Source organism: Callorhinus ursinus, unplaced genomic scaffold (assembly GCF_003265705.2).
Source record: "Callorhinus ursinus isolate GAN/ISIS: 27379988/994484 unplaced genomic scaffold, GSC_fseal_2.0 scaffold17, whole genome shotgun sequence".
Classification (NCBI taxonomy): Eukaryota; Metazoa; Chordata; class Mammalia; order Carnivora; family Otariidae; genus Callorhinus; species Callorhinus ursinus.
The window spans coordinates 17123350-17142093 of record NW_027397079.1 but is presented as its reverse complement, the minus strand read 5'-3'; the positions used below and the strand labels follow the sequence as shown (position 1 = coordinate 17142093).

Below are 18744 nucleotides of genomic sequence, written 5' to 3'. Positions count from 1 at the left end.
CCCTCTTCCCAATCCAGTTGATTTCACTCCCTCATAAATCAGAGCACACCCCCAAACCTGCTGCATGTACCTCTGCATCCCAGGGTCTATTTCCTGGGGAACTGACTTAAGATAAAGGGGAGCTAAGAATTCAAAACTGGCTACCCAGCAATTCTCACATAGAACCAGAAAAGTTCCATCAGTGAAAAGTCCCACGACTCCTGCCCAATGTATGCAAGATGGCTCATGAAGTGGGTGGGGGGAAAGTCACATGACAGAACCAGTTCCTCCCTTGCACAGGAAGATGCAGCAAGGCTAAGGAGTTGCAAGAGCTAAAAATGGCTGATATATCAACTAGTGTAATTAGCAACTAATGACCAATTAATTGGACTCTTTGGGTTACTTTAATATAGATTTCCACATTTATAGGAAAAAATAAGTGGGTTAAGTCTCCTTCTGTGATGTGGGAGTATGCCTGGCTATTTGTACTGTCAAGTTAGAAGTTACGTCCTCTATTCACCTGGTTGTCACAGAAATCTAAGTCATAGATCACAGGAAGGAATTTTATTATAATTTCTGGTTTTGCCAATTGAAACCCATAAAGTTACAATTTCAAAACACCTGACTCCTTAAATCTAAATTCCTCTGCCACGCTCTCTACAGCATGGTTCCATCCTCTGCAGCAACCCTGTGGCCATCCAACACCAAGTTTATGCCTCCTCCCTTCCATCTTACTGTTCCTTCTGCCACCTGCCTCCGCACTCAACAAAATCCTACCCACCTTTGAAAGGCCTGATCCTCTCCCATGGAGCCTTTTGTTCAGGTCCATCTTTGATAGTCCCTTCCTACCCTAACTCTTCTTGCCCCATTTTCTACAATTTAGCTCCTCTCCTATTGTGCCCCATCATGCTTAGCACACGGTGAGGCACACTGCTCCATGAATACTATTTTTCTAACAGTTTTATTAATATATAATTCATATACCATAAAATTCACCTGTTTTAAGAATATGATTCAATGATTCTTAGTAAAAAACTTACAGAGTTGTACAATCGTTACCACATTCCGATTTTAGAATATTTTCATCACCCCAAAATCTCTTGCACCACTTATAGTTACTCCCCATTCTCATCCCTAGGTCCAGACAGCCACTAGTCTGCTTTCTGCCTCTAAAGATTGCAAGAAATATTTTTTAACCTCTTCATATTGAGCATCTTTCCTTTTTCCAATGGCCACCATCAGTTACTATTGAGTTCCCTTTACAAACAACCTAAGGTAGACATTTGAATAATTAGACATCGTTAAATAAATGGCATTGAAAACCCCCCTCCTTGCTAACAAACTGATAGCATTTACTTCTTATTACAACCACAAAGATGCCATTTTTAGGTAAAATCTAAATTCCTAGGTTGATTTTAAACTCAATGTTGATTCAGCTGGAATTTGTTTTGAAAGTGAAAAACAGGATGGAGAAGATGGAGTAAACAGATAACATGATGCCACCTTGACAGCATCCAAGCAAGTCACTTCACTCTTGGAAATTAAACAGGTCAGACAAACATCCTTTCCTGCACTTCCCTTGTTTCAAACCCCAGGGATGAGGACTCCTCCTGAGAACAATTATAATGGACAGCTTGCTGAAGTTCAGGATGTTTCTTCCTGTGCAGGTCAAACACATGTCAAGACTCTCAACTTTTATTAGTTTGGCTTATATTCAGTTAAATGGGTCATCTCTTGTGCATCTTCTATCCATTCAGCAACTTTAAAAAATGACATTTGAGCTCAATTTAAGTTGTAGCCATTTGATCAACTATCTTATAAGCGAATAAATAAGAGAATGAAAGCCTTTTCACAAACTGATGAAACATTAATTCATAAGAAAAATTCACTTAGAAATATTTTAATGAAATTGAGACCAGTGATACACAGATAACATACAAAGCACATCAAGGAAAACAGTAATTGTGAATTTTATTTTGGCATCATAAAAGTTTAATTTTATTTATTTAGTCATTCATTCATTTATTTATAGCTTATGATGCCAAAATAAAGCAAGATTATTTTACAGGCAGAAAACACATTTTAACAAAAAAAGCTATAGAACAAGTGTCTCGTGTGCAAGGATGATGTATAATGGGAAAGTGAAAATGAGTCCTCCACACATTCACATTGTTGATAGACTCTTTCAGAACCAGCAATACAGTGGATAAACAGTGGATATTACTTCAGGATCCTGTGAGCTTACCCCTGAGAATACTGAACTATTTAAGTCAAAGTTCCAAAATGCAATACCTCAAATGCTCCCTAAATTTAGCAAACAGGTGCTTCTAATATAGAAATTAACTCAGCTTATCATTTCAACCCTCTCTTATATTTGAATACAAGAACTATAAAGGTGTTTTAAAAGGTTATTCTTGTCTATTTCCGATTAGATTCTTTTCATTGTAAGACAAAAATAAAATTTAAAATAATAGTCTTTCTAGAAAAGGACTAACATGTACATAGCATATAATTTTATGACATAATATATTTCATGTGAAGGTACTATGCCATGGTCATCATTAATTATATGGGATTATTTAAGATTTTGTTTATCACCATAATTTCCAAAATCAGGAGTCAAAGAATCCCAGTGGGACCAAATGATTTGACCAGGGCCATCCCCTGACTCTGTGACCAAGAGAAAAGAATATTTTATCTCCACAAAGCCAATCTACTAATTAACCTTCAGGAAGCAAGCCTTTCTGTAATCTTGTGTTTTTGTTTTTTTTTTGTAATATTTTTAAGTAAGAGGATTGTTTCTTCTAACACCTATAGCAGAAACCCAAATGTCAGGAAAATATAAGTAAGTATTTATTAAAATGTTTATTTTACTAAGTGATCAAAATGAACCGTAAATGTTTTCTGACCATGAATCTGTATATTAAAATGGGATTTAACACTTAACAAAATCAACACTGAGACAGGCACCACTAAAATAAAAGCTTTCCAAATGAAAAAAAAAATACTATACCTAAGCTTTTAAAAATTGGGGTATGTATTTTACTCTTTCACAGTTGAAAGAGCATTGTATCCACTAAAACAATTATCTCTTATTCTACTGAGTGCATCTAAAAAAACTCCAAATATAATTATCAGAAACCTTCCCATAATTCTAACTTTTCTTTGAATGAGGAATATTTTAAAACTTTCTTAAGTTGTCATAGACCTCAGTAACCAATTGTATATTCATTCGTAGAAGATATTCTTATATGTTTATTTTGGGTCCAATTAACTCAGCTGGTAATAAAAGGCCTGCGATAGAGAGATAGAATCATGGGACAATACTCTCTGAATATGAATAAACAGATTTACATTATTTTCAAATAAAGCCTAAATTGACTACGAAACTTTTTAAGTTGGGAAAGTTACTCCTCTGTTACCTTAGTCTTGAAATAAATTTAATGTATTGAATTTCTGGATCCAAGCGCTACTTGCAATTTATGATGAAAGGCATTTACCCGTTCTTTCTGAACTGGCCAGCTCAAGATGCAGTGAGACTTAAACATCCCTCTTCGCAAACAGAGTGCATGGTTCAGTTTATAATCTGGGATCTCCTCAAGAAAGATCAATATAATGGAATCCAGATTTTGTTCAATAGCTTGTTGAACTGCTTGGTGCACCTTGAATCTAGGGGAAAAAAGTATTGAAATACGTTATATACCAGTATACAGTTTTTAACAGCCAAAAGCTCTCACATCCTCCTTAAGTTTGTTTTTATCTGTCCCTAATAATCAGGTTATTTTTTTAAGAAATTTATTTTTAAAATTCTTTGAGTTGTGAGTCATAATGTAAGTAATATTTAAAAGCTCAATCAAAAAAAATAAGTACACACTTAAAATTTCACAATGTTCACCTACCTTTTGCATAATGGATCTTTTAGTAGATTCTGTGTTACAACAAAAATAGTTTTTCTGCTCCTTTTGATGCTATTAACAATTGATTCGAGTTCAAGGACACCTGCCTCAAAGTCCCTTTCTTCGAGACAAAATTTGAGAGTTTGATCTTTTTCTTCCATTGAAAAGAAGTGTTCCCAGACCCAATCCTTATCTTTATAGGCATGAATTATATAAGCTGCATATTCAAACTGTTCTGGCTGTCTGTCTATTTCTTTGAAACCAAGAATTCGATGCACTAAAACATTCCAATAAAAAGATATCCTCCAGCCTTCAAAATGGATAAGCAGTACGATAACGATAAAAATCAATGAGACACTGGTATTTATTATGAAAAAGAGTTTAAAGGGGGCACTGTCTTTGCAGGGTGATATATCAAAAAGCATCACAGGGAAACCATGATATTGAGGTGGAGTATTGCAGAGGTAATGGCTTGATAGCTCAGAGATGTTGGTGTGGGTCCGGTTAATCCAATTAACAAACCAGGCAATACTTTCACAGGTACAATCAAAGGGATTAAAGCTCATATCTAAATTACTCAGGTTCCTGAAGGCTGGCCCAAAAACATTCTTCTCAACTGATGTTATGAGATTCTTCTGAAGGTTCAATGACTTTAGAGATGCCTGACCATCAAAGACAGATGGTGGAAATATGTTTAAATTATTCAATCCTAAATAAAGGCTTTTTAATTCAAATAAGTCCTTGAATACCTCTGCTGGGATCTCATCAAAGCCATTAGACTCTAAATTAAGAATGTGGAGGTGAGAAAGACCCTTTAGAAAATGAACAGGACCACCGGGGTTTGCACGTTTCCATAGCCTTGCTAAGTTGTTATGCTGCAAATCCAGAATTTCTAGTTTCTCAAGACCCTCCAACAGCTCAGCATTTATGTTGGCTATATTGTTGTTGCTTAGATCCAGAATAGTCAAGTTTCGAAGAGGATGAAAAGGTGAAGGGGAGCCGTCCACATTTCTAAGGGCCACTCTTCGGAGCATCAGTCGTCGGAGGCTTGGAACCAAGGCAAAAGAGCTGCTAGTCAGTTGTAGGCATTTGTTGTAGGAAAGGTAGATTTCAACAATATTTTCTAAACCTCTCCATTCGTGGCCCGTGAGTTCTTGTCCGATTTCATTAAGGCCAAGGTCGAGTACCTGTAGGCGGCCCAGCCAAGAAAAAGCACCACTCTCAATTTTTGAGATTTTGTTTTTGGTTAGATTGAGTGTGACTAAAGGAGACTGAGCAAGGGACAAAAATGTTTCATTGGTTAAAGTCCGCAAACTTGCGAAGGAGTTGGAGAGACTTAAGTGTTTCAGCTTTATCAATCCCGTGAACATATTGCTTTTTATGCCTGGAAAGTTGTTGTCTTCCATGTTAAGATACTCCAAACATTTTAGCCACTGAAAGGAAAAATCATCAATCTTGGGATGCAAAGCAAGGGAAATGCTTTGTTTAGAAAAAGAGCGTCGCAAATCCAGGTATCTCACGTTGAGAAGCCCATAAAAGGAGTGAGAAAACAAATGCTCTATGTTATTATACTCCAGGAAGAAATATTCTAGATGTGGAAGCCAAGCAAAGGAATTATTCTCAATCACATTTAAGTTGTTGTGGGAAAGATCGAGCATGGTGAGATTTGTGTGCTTCAATCCAACGAAAGTCAGATTGCTCGTTCTGTACAGCTGGGTGTTGCTCAGGGATAGATTCTGAATGCTTGTGTTTGACAGTTCCAAACAGAGCTTCTCTGTGAGGCTGGGGGTCAGTTGAGCATTGTTCAGAGAGAGACCGAATAATTTTCCAATTGCATGAAAACACCCTGGAGAGAACTAAAGTTAGGGGGGGAAAGGAGGTTAATAACCAAAACACAGTGGCATCTGCATGACTCTTGAAAAGCTTAAACAATTCTTTACTCAGTCCCATTCCCCTTCACCATCTTCTCTGCATTTCTTCCCCACACCTCCGCTGCACCACTCCTTACTCTGTGCCTGCAACAGCCCCCTCCTGTTCTAACCCCTCACCCTTCCGGGCCTCTGACTACCTTCCACCCAGCATTTAAGGGTCTTCTCGTCAAGGGGCTTTCCCTGACCTCCCAGTCTAGGTTAGGTCCCTGGTGCTTTTACTTGCTCTGAGTATAATTGTAATTAATAAGGTATTTGTAAAGTCACCACTGGGGCAGATCCTGTTTGTCTTGATGACCGCAGTTCTCAATGAACACATGAAATGAATGGGTGGATTCTATTATGAAACAATGACTCCCACTTGCCCTTCTGTGACTCTGAGCTCCAGCCTTGCTCTTTGTCTTTCCACTACAGTTTTTTCTCCCGACTTTATTTCATGCTAGTGCTTTCAGATCCCTTCTGCTCTGACCCCACTCCCTCACCAGAAGCCTTGGGTGGGGTTCAGCACCAGAACGAGAGAACAGAAGGCAGGAGGAGTGAAGGAATCCAGAGGGGAGCAGCCAGTCCTGGGCAGTGGTTCAACACCAGGAGAGCAAAGAGGCTCCGACTCCTACTGTGTGTCATTTAGTGAGATGTGAGGGCTAATGGAAGAAAGTGTACTTTACTGTAAGCAAAGGGAATTGGACTATGAAGCAGAAGATTGTTAAATTAATTAGGATGAACTTACACGACAGCACTATTTTACAGTAATCAAAATTGAGTTTTTGAATAATTCTTAATGACATGGAGAATGTTCATGATATGATATTATTTTTTTATGTCAGTCACCATACAGTACATCATTAGTTTTTGATGTAGTGGTCCATGATTGTTTGCGTTTAACACCCAGTGCTCCAGTCAGTATGTGCCCTCAAACGTCCCCTCTAGACCCTTCAGTTTGTTTCTCAGAGTCCATCGTCTCTCATGGTTCATCTCCCCCTCCGATTTACCTCCTTCCATTTTTCCCTTCCTTCTCCTAATGTCCTCCATGCTGTTCCTTACATTCTACAAATAAGGGCTACGGTATGATAAATGACTTTCTCTGCTTGACTTATTTCACTTAGCATCATCTCCTCCAGTCCCATCCATGCTGATGCACAAGTTGGGCATTCAGCCTTCCTGATGGCTGAGTCATATTCCTTATGATATTACTTTTAAAAGGCTGGACACGCTGTCGCCAGAGGGAGGCAACATGGAACAGCTATCGAGAGCATGGGCTCTGATCTAACACTGCTACAAACCCAGTTCTGTCACCAGATAACCACTTGTGAGACCTTGGGCAAGTTCCTCAATCCTTCCTTATCTCAATTTACCCTTGCGTAAAATGATGGTAAGAATAAGTTAATTACAGGACTATGTAAAAAATTTTTTTAAAAATATATGTATATAGAACTTATCACAGTGTCTGACACACAGTTTATTTTGAATTTGTACTCTGAATTTCATCTGCTGTTTTTTCTTATTATCACTTGGAGGAAAGCTGGAGATAAAAATACCCAAATGCTAATAGTGGCCGTCTCTGGAATGTGGGCTTTTGGATGATTTTTATCACCCCCCCACTACTTACGTATTTTATAAGACTTCTACATGAAATGTTCTAAATTTTAAAAACATGCTGTTCAAAACTTAGCCTGAGTATTGAGTAAAATGTTCATTTGTTGTTTGTTTATATTTTATTATCTCAGGACCAATACACAGTCTATTTTTATTCTGAAAATGAATACAGCTTTTAAAAATCTGACTTAGTTTATGATTTCCAATATTCTTATTCTCAGCCTGTAAAGGAATAAAATACAGACATACCTGTATATGAAAGTAGTTAATGAATTGACTATCATGGATCCAAAGAGAAGGTTAGTTAGGTAGATCCCATTATAAGAGGATTTTTATAATAATTTAATGCTAGTTATCATTTATGGAGCACTTACATGCCAGACACTGCTAAATTCTTTACCATACAGCCTATGACATAGTTATTATTTTACCAATTTTACAGCTGGGGAACTGGAGCATGAAGAATTTGAATAATTTGCCTGATTACACAATCATTAGGAGAGAAAGCCCAGATGCAGAGCTAGCTAACCCAACTCTAAAGCTCGTCCTCTTAACTACCATGCTATTTTAATTCTTTCAGAGATTTTATGGGATAAATAGTATTGTTTCCACTTTTCAAGTGAGGAAAGTAAGACGCAGAGAGGTTAAGTAGGTTCCCCAAGGTCCAAGTACTAGCCTGTAATTGGAACAGGGATTTTAACCCACTTCCGTTAGACAGCGGAGCCCCAGCTCCTTACTGCTACCAGACTCTTTTTGTGAGGATGACATCAATGGCCCCAAGCAGGAAGTATGAAGGATTTCTGGAAGACGTGGCAAACATTATCACCCCTTTCTCTAGGAACCTTTAGATTCTTATCCATGTGACACAGTTAGGGACTGCCCACACTTGAAGGTAGAACACAAAATAATTTTACCTTACTTCTTACCTCTTTAATTGGATTTGATGACAACTCTAATTTTTTTAAAGAAGAATTACCAAGGAAATCAAGTTCTTCAGGTCTCAGTACATTAATTTTATTATTTGATAACAGAAGCTCTTGGAGATTTTCCAGTTGGAGCTGACTTCCTAATTTAGTAGATGATAAACCATTATGAGATAGATCTAATTTGATTAAATTCTGAGAAAGCAAAAAGATATACGTTAGTCTTGCCTCCAAAAACAGTTCCTTTAAATGTACCTGAATCTTAGAAATAACTCAGAAATAACAGCAAAAAGTTACCTCTCTACTATCCTAGAAAACTGACAGTAGGAGTAATAAAAAAATCTTTGTGTGATTGAAAATACCATTATTGCAAGGGTTTTGTTTCTTACTTCGATTCATTTAAAAAATAATCATTTTATTTCTCTTACCAAAATAAAAGGACTTAAGCTCATTTATTCATGATATAAGGAGTATTCATAATAAGCATTTATTTAGGGGTACCTGGGTGGCTCAGTTGCTTAAACATCTGCCTTCAGCTCAGGTCATGATCTCAAGGTCCTGGGATTGAGCCCCGCTTCTGGCTCCCTGCTCAGCGGGGGGTCTTCTCAGTCTGCCCCTTCCAACCCCCACTTGTGCACTCAAGCTCTCTCTCTCTCTCTCACAAGAATAAATAAAATCTTAAAAAATAAGCATTTATTTATAATAAGCATTTCTTTATGATGTGAAGAATATTCATGTGGCTTAACAAACAAAGAGTGTCATGCATCAGCCTTGAAACTAAACAACAGAAAAAAAGAAGAAAAAATTTTCTTCTTAAAGAAGTATGAGTAGAACTTTGCTGTCCATGAGATCTTAAAAAGATTTTTTATATTGAGAAAGACTGACACTTATGTAAATTTTGCATCATGACTAGTGCAGAATATTCATTTTTGTTTGTTTCATGGGACATTTTACCACCCTAGTGCTACTTTTTAGCACACAGACTTCCACTCGGGTAAAAGGTAATGAAAAGCTGATATATATTAGGGCAGAATCTTATGTAATGTGTTTAAAGAGAGTAAGACTTTTATTTATGTTTTAAAAATAAAAGAAGATTTTGCCAAGGATTACTCTAACCAGATTTTGAGGCCTTTGTGTCCAAAGACATTTCGTCCACTTCAGAATCTAAGGAGGCACAAGAAAGAATTTTCAAATCACCAGCAAGCAAATCATTTTATAAATGTTTCTACGCATATTTAAGTTTGTACACTATTCTTGGCACATGAGGTCAAAGAATGCCAATTTTTTCTACATCCATAAAATGAAGAAAACAAAGAGTTTTAAAAATGGCTTTGGTTTAAGAAAAGTACTTAATAATTGCCTCAGATTGAGAGACAATAACATACGTTTTCACACATGCAAAATTCAAGCAAAGTACTGAAAAAAAAGATGGTGGCCATTGGAAAAGCAATCTTGTAAAGAGATTTCTTAAATCAAGAGTATGCAATTTTTTTAAAAAAGATTTTATTTATTTATTTGACAGAAAGAGACAGTGAGAGAGGGAACACAGCAGGAGGAGTGTGAGAGGGAGAAGCCAGATCCCCGGGGAGCAGGGAGCCCGATGCGGGGCTCGATCCCAGGACCCTGGGATCCTGACCTGAGCCGAAGGCAGACACTTAATGACTGAGCCACCCAGGCGCCCCAAGAGTAGGTAATTTTTAATTGAACAATTTGCTTTATCATCCATCAATTTGTTAACTTCATTTAAGTCAGAATTTGGATATGGCCTTTTTTGTTATTACTTCAGGTACTAAATCAGCAGCACTGAGAGCTTTATTTGCTGTGTTCCTCGCGGTATATTCTGATTCTTCTCTGGTTATGACAGATCAGATTCTTCTTTGATCTCTACCTGTTGTATCTAAGTTGAATTTTTATTTATTTATTTATTTGTTTGTTTGTTTGTTTATTTATTTATTTGACAGAGAGAGACACAGCGAGAGAGGGAACACAAGCAGGGGGAGTGGGAGAGGGAGAAGCAGGCTTCCCACGGAGCGGGGAACCCGATGCGGGGCTCGATCCCAGGATCCTGGGATCATGACCTGAGCCTAAGGCAGACGCTTAACGACTGAGCCACCCAGTCTCCCCTCTAAGTTGAATTTTTAGTGGGAGGGAGAAAGAGAGGCAAAGTTCTTTAAAAATTAAGACTGAAATTGGTTTTAAGATGCTATTTTGCCTTTTGAAAACATTTTCAAACATAAACGGGGTAAGATTGGTTTTCTTATTCTTCACCTTGATATTTAGATACAAAGTCTAAAGATTCATAAGTGACTTGAAAACTTAACATGAGATAACATATTTTTAATTTTTTATATGGAGATGAACATTTTCATCTTACCTTCAGGTTTTGAAAGGGATTATTTTGAATTTTCTTGATTGGATTGGACATTAGATGGAGTTCAGTCAAATTCATGCAGAAGACAAAAGTTTGATCTGAAAGGTGAGATAGCTCATTGTGTTGGAGATTCAGAATTTCCAACAGGGGGAGTTTTTGGCACAATTCTGGCTCCAGTTTTGAGATGGAGTTAAATCCTCCATCCAAGATAGTAAGTTGGCTATATCTTGTAAAATTGGCAGATGGTAATCTTCGGAGCTGATTATGGGTGAGATTCAACACTGTTATGTTTGCCGGAAGGTCATCAGGCACTTGAGTCAACTTCAGATGACTGCAGTCAGCTACTTCTTGTCTAACAACACATTTATTGGCAGAAGATGTACACAGTATCCACAAGGGCAACAGTCCCAAAAAGTAGTAGATATGAAAAGGTAAACTCTGGTTCATGATTCTCGCCTCTAAAAGAAACGTAAACAAGTAAGAGACATTAGTAACATAGGTTTTCATAGGCATTGGTATTTTCCTTGTAAAACAGATAACTAAATGTGAACTACGTATGATCTTTGGACTCACAACTTCTATGATATACAAGTATGTATTATACAAGCAATACATCAAATGGGAATAAATCAAATAGCACCGAAAAGTAAAAAATGGAGCATACAAACTCCCTCTTCATTCTTCACCTCCATCCCAGTTTCAATGCAATGCCTTTTTGAGAGAAGCACAATATGTGATTTCATTTCTGTAACACCAAGATTAATTACCTTCTTCATCATTCTCTTGGGTAGATGACAAGTGTGGAGGGATATGTCTGACACCTGCTATTTGGTTATCATCTTGGAGTCCATTCCACCATATTCCTAGGTTAATGTCACTATCATGGATTTCAGTACCTTCTTTCTTGAAATATTTTTGACTAAAGTGTCTCCTTGAGTAGCTCTTCCCCCTCTTTCCCCAAAATACCTATAGGAGGTTTTATCTTTTAAGTTCTTGAATATTTGTTTTTGTTCTTTTGTCATATGATTTTGATGTATAGGCTATTTGAGGTTCAAAATACTTTTTCTGCAAAGTCATGAAGGCATTATTCCATTGTCTTTTAGTATCCGTTGTTGCTAAGAAGAAACCATGCCCATCTGGTTTTCTTTCCTTTATGTAAAAGATAACTTTATTTTACTCTCTGTTTTCTCTTAAGTGTCTTTTTCTTTATCCTTGGTAATGTAAAATTTCACAAGGATATTTCATGCTAAATCTTCCCTCTAAAATGTAGATATACACCCTAAGCCATTGTCAGTCTGAGGACTCATGTCTTCCTTAAATTTTTAGCTTTCTTTTTCTATTACTATTTGGATCATTTCCCCTCTTTCTTTTCCTGTGTTCTCTCCTTTAAAACCACTTTTAGGTAAACATTGGCCCTTCATGTGATCTTATCTGTATTTAAAGTTCCCTTTTAGGGGCATCTGGGTGGCTCAGTCAGTTATGCATCCAACTCTTGGTTTCAGCTCGGGTCATGATCTCAGGGTCCAGGATCCAGCCCTGAGTCAGTCTCCCTGCTGAGCAGGGAGTCTGCCTAAGGATTCTCTCTCTGCCCCTCCCCCACCCCTTGCTCTTGCACTCTTGCTCTCTATTTCTCTCTAAAATAAATAATTAAAAAAAATAAAATTTCCTTTCATATTCCACCTTTTTATCTTTTTATTCTATATTTCTAGATAAAAGCTCAGCTTTTTGTATCAGGATTTGTATTATATATGTACTTTTTAAATTTAAATTTTGAATTTAAATCATATATATATTTTTTAAAGATTTTATTTATTTGACAGAGAGAGACACAGCGAGAGAGGGAACACAAGCAGGGGGAGTGGCAGAGGGAGAAGCAGGCTTCCCGCGGAGGAGGGAACCCTATGTGGGGCTCAATTCCAGGACTCTGGGATCATGACCTGAGCCGAAGGCAGACGCTTAACGACTGAGCCACCCAGGCGCCCCAGTAATTATATTTTAAATATATACAGAACAGTACACAAATCATGAATGTACAGCTTGTTGAATTTTCATCAAGAGCATGTCAGTGCATTCACCACTCATAGCAGGAAATAGAGCACAATGAGCCCCCCGAGACCTCCCTCATGCTCCTGCCCAGCCACCACTCCTCCTTCCCCAGACAAGCACTTCATTATGTCATACACAGAAAGTTTAAGTTTACTTGCTTTTGATGTACATGTTAATGGAATTCTGCGCTATGTATCATTGTATGCCTTTTTAAAATTCCATATTAGGTTTGTGAGACTGATCCACATCTTGTCCTATAGCAGCATTTGCTCATTTCCATTCATACAGAATATGGCTCTACCACAGTTATTTTGTTCTAGCATTTTTAATGAAAAGTCCTAAACAACAGCACAACTCACAGAATTTTACAGTGAACACTCTTCCACTATCATATATCTACTCATCTATCCATCCTCTATCCACCAGTTCACCAAAGTGTACTGCAACATCAGTACCTTTCCCTCTAAAAGAGTGTGCATTGCTACTTTCGGTTCAGTATTTGTTGAGTTTTTCTTTTGATATAAAATTTGCATACAACGAAATGCACAAATCTTTAGTGTACATTCTCTGACTTTTGACATGTGTATGCACCTATGTAAACTTAACCCTAAAGAGTTCCCCCATCCCCTTCCAGTTCATTCTAATCCCTGTCTCCCAGAGACCATCATAGCTCTGACTTTTTTCTACTATAGTGTTGCGTGATTTATAACTTCCTAACAATGGGCTCATATTCACTCTCTTAAATAAGAGATATTTCACTCAAATATTTTTGAAGTTCATCCATGTTGCTTGTTTTGGGATGTTCTTTTTTTTTAACTAAATAGTATTTTTTTTAACTAAATGGTATGCCATTGTATAAATATATTTTATCCATGCTGATATTATTAGACGCATGGATTGTGTGAAGTTTTTCACAATTATGAATTAAGTTACTATGAACATCTTTGTATGTTTTTATGGAAACATATACTTGATTTCTTTGGGATAATTACCCATGATTGAAATTGTTGGGCATTTGGTAAGGTAGAGTATAATTACTTTTATAAGAAACTGCCAGATCTTTTAGTAAAGTTTATACCATTTTACACTCCCACCAACATCTTTACCAACATTTGGCACTATTATTTTTCACTCATTCTGATGAGTGTGTAGTAATATCTCATTATGGTTTTTAATTTTCATTTCTTGGCTGACTAATGATATTTAATAATTTTTATATGCTTATTGTCCATTTGTATATTTTCCCTTGTATATTTGAAGATTTAACTCATTTTTAAAATTAGGTTGTTTCTTATTTATTATTGCATTTAGGAATTTTTTTATATACACAAGTATCAGTCCATTGTCAGATTTATATTTGTGTTCTCTCCCATTTTGTGGGTTACCTACTCATTTTCTTAATGAATGATGATATCTTCATAATTATGATCAAGTCTAATTTATCATTTTTTTATTATTACTGCTTTCTGTGTCCCGTCTAAGAAACTTTGCCTACTCCCAAATTATGCTTTTTTAAAAAAAAAGATTATGGTTTTAGGTGTTAGGTTAAGGCCTGTGATCTCTCTTTAATAAAATGTTGTGTATGATGCGAAGGAAGAGTCAAGTTTCATGTTTTTCAGTTGCACACCCAGTTTGTCAGACTTTTTTTTCCCTTTCTCCACTGGATTGCTTCAGTATCCTTCTTAAAAACCAAGTAAGTGTGGGTGGATTTAAGTGTGGGTCTATATCTGGGCTCACCACTCTCTTACATGGAAACATTTGTCAGTTCTTACGCCAACACCACATTGTTTTGATTACTGTGGCTTCATAGTAAACCTTGAATTAAGAAGTGTAAATCCTTCTCTCTTTTTTTTTTAATGATTTTATTTATTTGACAGAGAGATACAGCGAGAGAGAGAATACAAGCAGGGGGAGTGGGAGAGGGAGAAGCAGGCTTCCTGCCAAACAAAGAGCCCAATGCGGGGCTCGATCCCAGCACCTGGGATCATGACCTGAGCCGAAGGTGGACGCTTAACGACTGAGCCGCCCAGGCGCCCCAGAAGCGTAAATCCTTCTATTTGTTATTCTTTTCCTAGATTGTTTTTTCCGTGCCATGGTTGATGGGAATTATCTGAAATAATTTTACTTATTATTTAATTAACTATTCCACCTGACTAGAGTATAAAGTTATAGGAGTAGAGGACATGATTGTCTTTACTCTGTATTGCTTTGCCTGTGTCTAGAACAATGACTGGACCATAGCGAATATTGAATAAATACATGTTGAATGAATAGCTTTCCATGGGCAGTTAATCAGCTCAAGAAAACGTTTCACCTCCATAAATGGACACAACTTTATTTTGGTGGGATATGTACCTAATGCGATAGTCTCTGGTACGATCATTTACCTAGTTTCACTTTCAGATATTTTAAAAAATCAAATACATCTTCAATGTATGCAGATGGATCAATAAAAATGATATTTAAATAAGTTAGGTTTTCCATAAGCTCTAAAAGTCATGTCATAAGAAGAGTTCCAGATAAGTTTTAGAGAATAACATCACTTTAGAGGATTAATTGCAGGAAAATAGAACTAGTATGAGTATTTATAATTGTTCTAATTGGCTCTTAAAATATAGTGGTTTTACTTTTATTCTAATCTAGTTCTCAGAAACAGAAGAAAAGTCAGTTTCTATTAATTACTTTATGGCCTTTATAATACTGGCACTAAGTATTGTAAAGCTATACACGATTTTTATATTTATAGGCTATGACAAATATCACAGCCCAGGCCAGCTGTGAGGCCCCTCACCAAATTGTTCAGATACATGAAAAATTTGGAGCTGGAAACAATACATTCTGGAAATCAGGAACTAACTCCCCAAACCTCACCTCTCTGAGATTCTCCCACACCTCTCTTCCCTGCACCACAAATGCTTCTCCTTGTGTTTACCAACTCACACTTACGGTCCCTGCAATATATTCTCTTCCTTGTCTGGGTGACATTTATCTCTTCTGGAAGGGCTATAGATAAAGATCAGAATTACTGAAAAGGACTAATCTATTTACAAAGAATATCCCTGAAGGACTGAAAGACATTCCCAGATCTGAAAATACATTCATCACATGGAAAAGACTCACCAAATGGGAGGCAGGAGGAGCGAAAAAGGAAAATCCACAGAGAGAATCTTATGAAACTTCGGAATTGTGGCCATTCACAAGAAAAAAGATCCTAAAACCTTCAAAGGAGAACATATGATCAATTATTTCCAAAAGAAAAAGATCCTGAATGGTAGAAAACTTTTCATCAGCAACACCAGCCACTAGAAAACAGTAGTGATGAGCTTCCAAAATGATCAGGGGAAACTTTGAACCTAAAATTTCATTTCCAGTGGAACAATTCACGATAAGGGGGGAAAGCATTTTGAAATATGCAAAGGTTTGGTAAGTTTATAACTATGCAAACTGTATGCAAAAGTTATTCTGGAATTTGATTCAGTGAAACAAATGAAAATACAGTTAGAGGATGAAACAGAAGGGAAAAAATTGCTATTGTATGAGACATAATAGAAGCAAAGAAAACTAAAAAGATGGAAAATAGGACTCAGTGGGCCTTGCAATTTTAGAAAGGCCTTTCAGGGTACATCGAATTACATGTGTCCAAGTGAAAGAGAATTTTTTTTTTTAAGATTTTATTTATTTTGACAGAGAGAGACACAGTGAGAGAGGGAACACAAGCAGGGGGAGTGGGAGAGGGAGAAACAGACTCCCCACTGAGCAGGGAGCCCCATGCGGGGCTCGATTCCAGGACCCTGGGACCATGACCTGAGCCGAAGGCAGACGCTTAAACAACTGAGCCACCCAGGCGCCCCCAAGTGAGACATAATATTGCGTCATGATGAAGACATGGAGTCTGGAGCCAGGCTACTTAGAGCTAACCACTATTTAGTCGGCTTCTCCAGTTTGGTTTGTGCACTTCACAATACTTTTTTTTTTTTCCCCTGAATGTATACAGGTAACACCTAACTGTAGACACACACAAACACACAATCCTATTGCAAAATTGGGAGGTAACCTCCTGAGCTACTACTGCCCGAGGCTGACTTCTCAGATTTCATCTGAAGCACCTGCACCTGCCAGTGCTGCTTTCTGATCAACCTATACATCTAAACTCCTTTCTACTTGTCACCTTCCTCCGCTTTCCTTTATGAGGTCAAAGAAGCCACTTTTGTACTCCCAGGAACACCTGAAGCGTTTTCTCCTTTTCAAGCGCATTATCCTAAAATGCCAGCTTCTGTCTCCTCTCCAGCCAACAAAACTGAGGAAAGGAGAGAAGCTCTTTCAAGCTCACAGGGCTCTGTAACTTTAAGACAAAGATATGATTTTATTTATTTATTTATTTGAGAGAGAAAGCACACAAGAGCAGGGGGTTGGGGAGGGGAGGCAGAGGGACAGAGGGAAAAGCAGACTTCCCGCTGAGCAGGGAGCCCCAGGCGGGGCTTGATCCCAGAACCCCGGGATCATGACCTGAGCTGAAGGCAGATGCTTAACCAACTGAGCCACCCAGGCGCCCCAAAGATATGATTAAAAAAAAAAAGGCTATTGCAAAATGATCTCCATAAATTTCCTAATGTGCTTTTCCAGGTCCAGAAATCCACAAAGAAAAATAAAATTAATTACTGTCTAAAGGATTTTATTATGTTAATTATAAATTCTTGCTATTACATGTACACTGAGTTATGATACACTTCTCCCCACACCTCTATCATCTCTCTTTTCTTCCATTCTCCTTGTTGATTCTGACTAGATTTCAAGCACCAGACCAAAGAAAGACCAAAGAATACTAAAACCAACGTGCGGTCCCAGCTCTAGCAAACATGAGAGATCTTATCCCAGTAAGAATTTTAAAGATATACCTTCATTTACTCTGATAACAGCCGACCGTTCCTTTTTTCATTAGTCCAAATTCAGTCGTTTTCACCAGGAAGGCATGGCAGATTTGCTGCAATCTTGAAAGTGAAACTAAAAAAAGAAAAGAAAAAAAAAAAAAAGGAAAAAAAAAAGCAAGCTTCTTATAGTTCTTGGATTCTAAGAAGTGCAAAGGGAAAAAAGCACAATATCAGGAAGAGAAATATTAAATTGCTTCTTAAAAATGTCTTGCTTTTCTGCCTTGTGTACAATCCCTTGGGTTTCATTAAAAGGGTCACAGATTTAGCAACAGAGAAGCTGAAAAAGTGGGACCTCCCTTGGCGTGGGCAGGGCTAGTACTCTAGAGGTTAGCAGATACCTGAGAGTGAATTCCTCTATTTTTTTCCCAAAGACTGATGCAAAACTGTCAGAACCTAGTAGAGTATGGTCAAAGTGAGAAAAAACCTCAATCCCTAATCAAAGCTAAATACTTTCACTTCCCTTATCTTCTTAGCAACCCAGGATGATAAGTAATGCAGAAATTAACCTTTTGATGCAAGAAGGCACCTAGTTTGTAATAGAGAAACTGCTGGCCCCTGCAAAGCCAAAAGCCAGTCCTAACTCATGCTACTCCAGTTTCCATAGTTAGAGCCTGTTAGCGAGCAAACAGATGTGCCCAGAGAAGTCCAGATTCACCAGTTAGTTCTCAATAAACTTCACTGACTAGTTAAAGGAATGTGCTTGTCAGGAAAAGAACACATTTCTCATTATTGATGTAATAGGATCTAATGTTACTAACTATATTGTTATATAGTAAAAATAACACTTTGAAGGAACGGTAGAGATCACCTAATTTGACTCCCTTGTTTGAGAAATGAGGAAACAGCATGGTGAGGGATTTGCCTAAGGATATACCACAAGTTACCATAATGGTTCCTTATTCAGACAAGTATAGTAATAAAACAGCCTGGATCAGTTAAAACATGTCCCTAGATTGACTCGATTGAAGAATGGAGGGCAAGAAAATAGGTCTGTACCGTGATGCAAAATGTCCTCCCCTTGGGCCTCAGCCTTGGTTGGAACCACCTTGTGGTCACTGGGCTCATGGTCATGCTTTTCTG

The 18744-nt window shown here is 37.5% G+C and overlaps 1 protein-coding gene across 3 annotated transcripts; it reads right to left on the bottom strand.

The window, feature by feature from the left end:
* Positions 1–610: 610 nt before the first annotated feature.
* TLR3 (toll like receptor 3) lies at positions 611–18060 on the bottom strand. 3 transcript variants are annotated; one of them, XM_073902332.1, is made up of 6 exons: positions 17632–18060; positions 10694–11148; positions 8323–8514; positions 3879–5731; positions 3480–3648; positions 611–1739 (listed from the first exon to the last, which is right to left on the bottom strand). In XM_073902332.1, exons 2-6 carry the CDS (start codon positions 11135–11137, stop codon positions 1725–1727), a joined length of 2673 nt encoding a protein of 890 aa, XP_073758433.1. In that variant the 5' UTR covers positions 11138–11148; positions 17632–18060; the 3' UTR covers positions 611–1724. The 3 variants fall into 3 exon arrangements, with proteins under 3 accessions (XP_073758433.1, XP_073758432.1, XP_073758431.1); XM_073902331.1 differs by lacking the exon at positions 611–1739 and adding an exon at positions 1772–3273; XM_073902330.1 differs by lacking the exon at positions 611–1739 and having other exon boundaries at positions 1773–3648.
* Positions 18061–18744: the final 684 nt, after the last annotated feature.

Excerpts from the sequence above, each read along its gene's own strand:
- TLR3 (XM_073902330.1), bottom strand. The coding sequence starts at position 11,137 with ATGAACCAGAGTTTACCTTTTCATATCTACTACTTTTTGGGACTGTTG. Across the intron at positions 8,515-10,693 it reads ATCCCTTTCAAAACCTGAAG|AATTTAATCAAATTAGATCT; the intron begins GTAAGATGAAAA and ends TTGCTTTCTCAG. Across the intron at positions 5,732-8,322 it reads CATCAAATCCAATTAAAGAG|TTCTCTCCAGGGTGTTTTCA; the intron begins GTAAGAAGTAAG and ends CCCTAACTTTAG.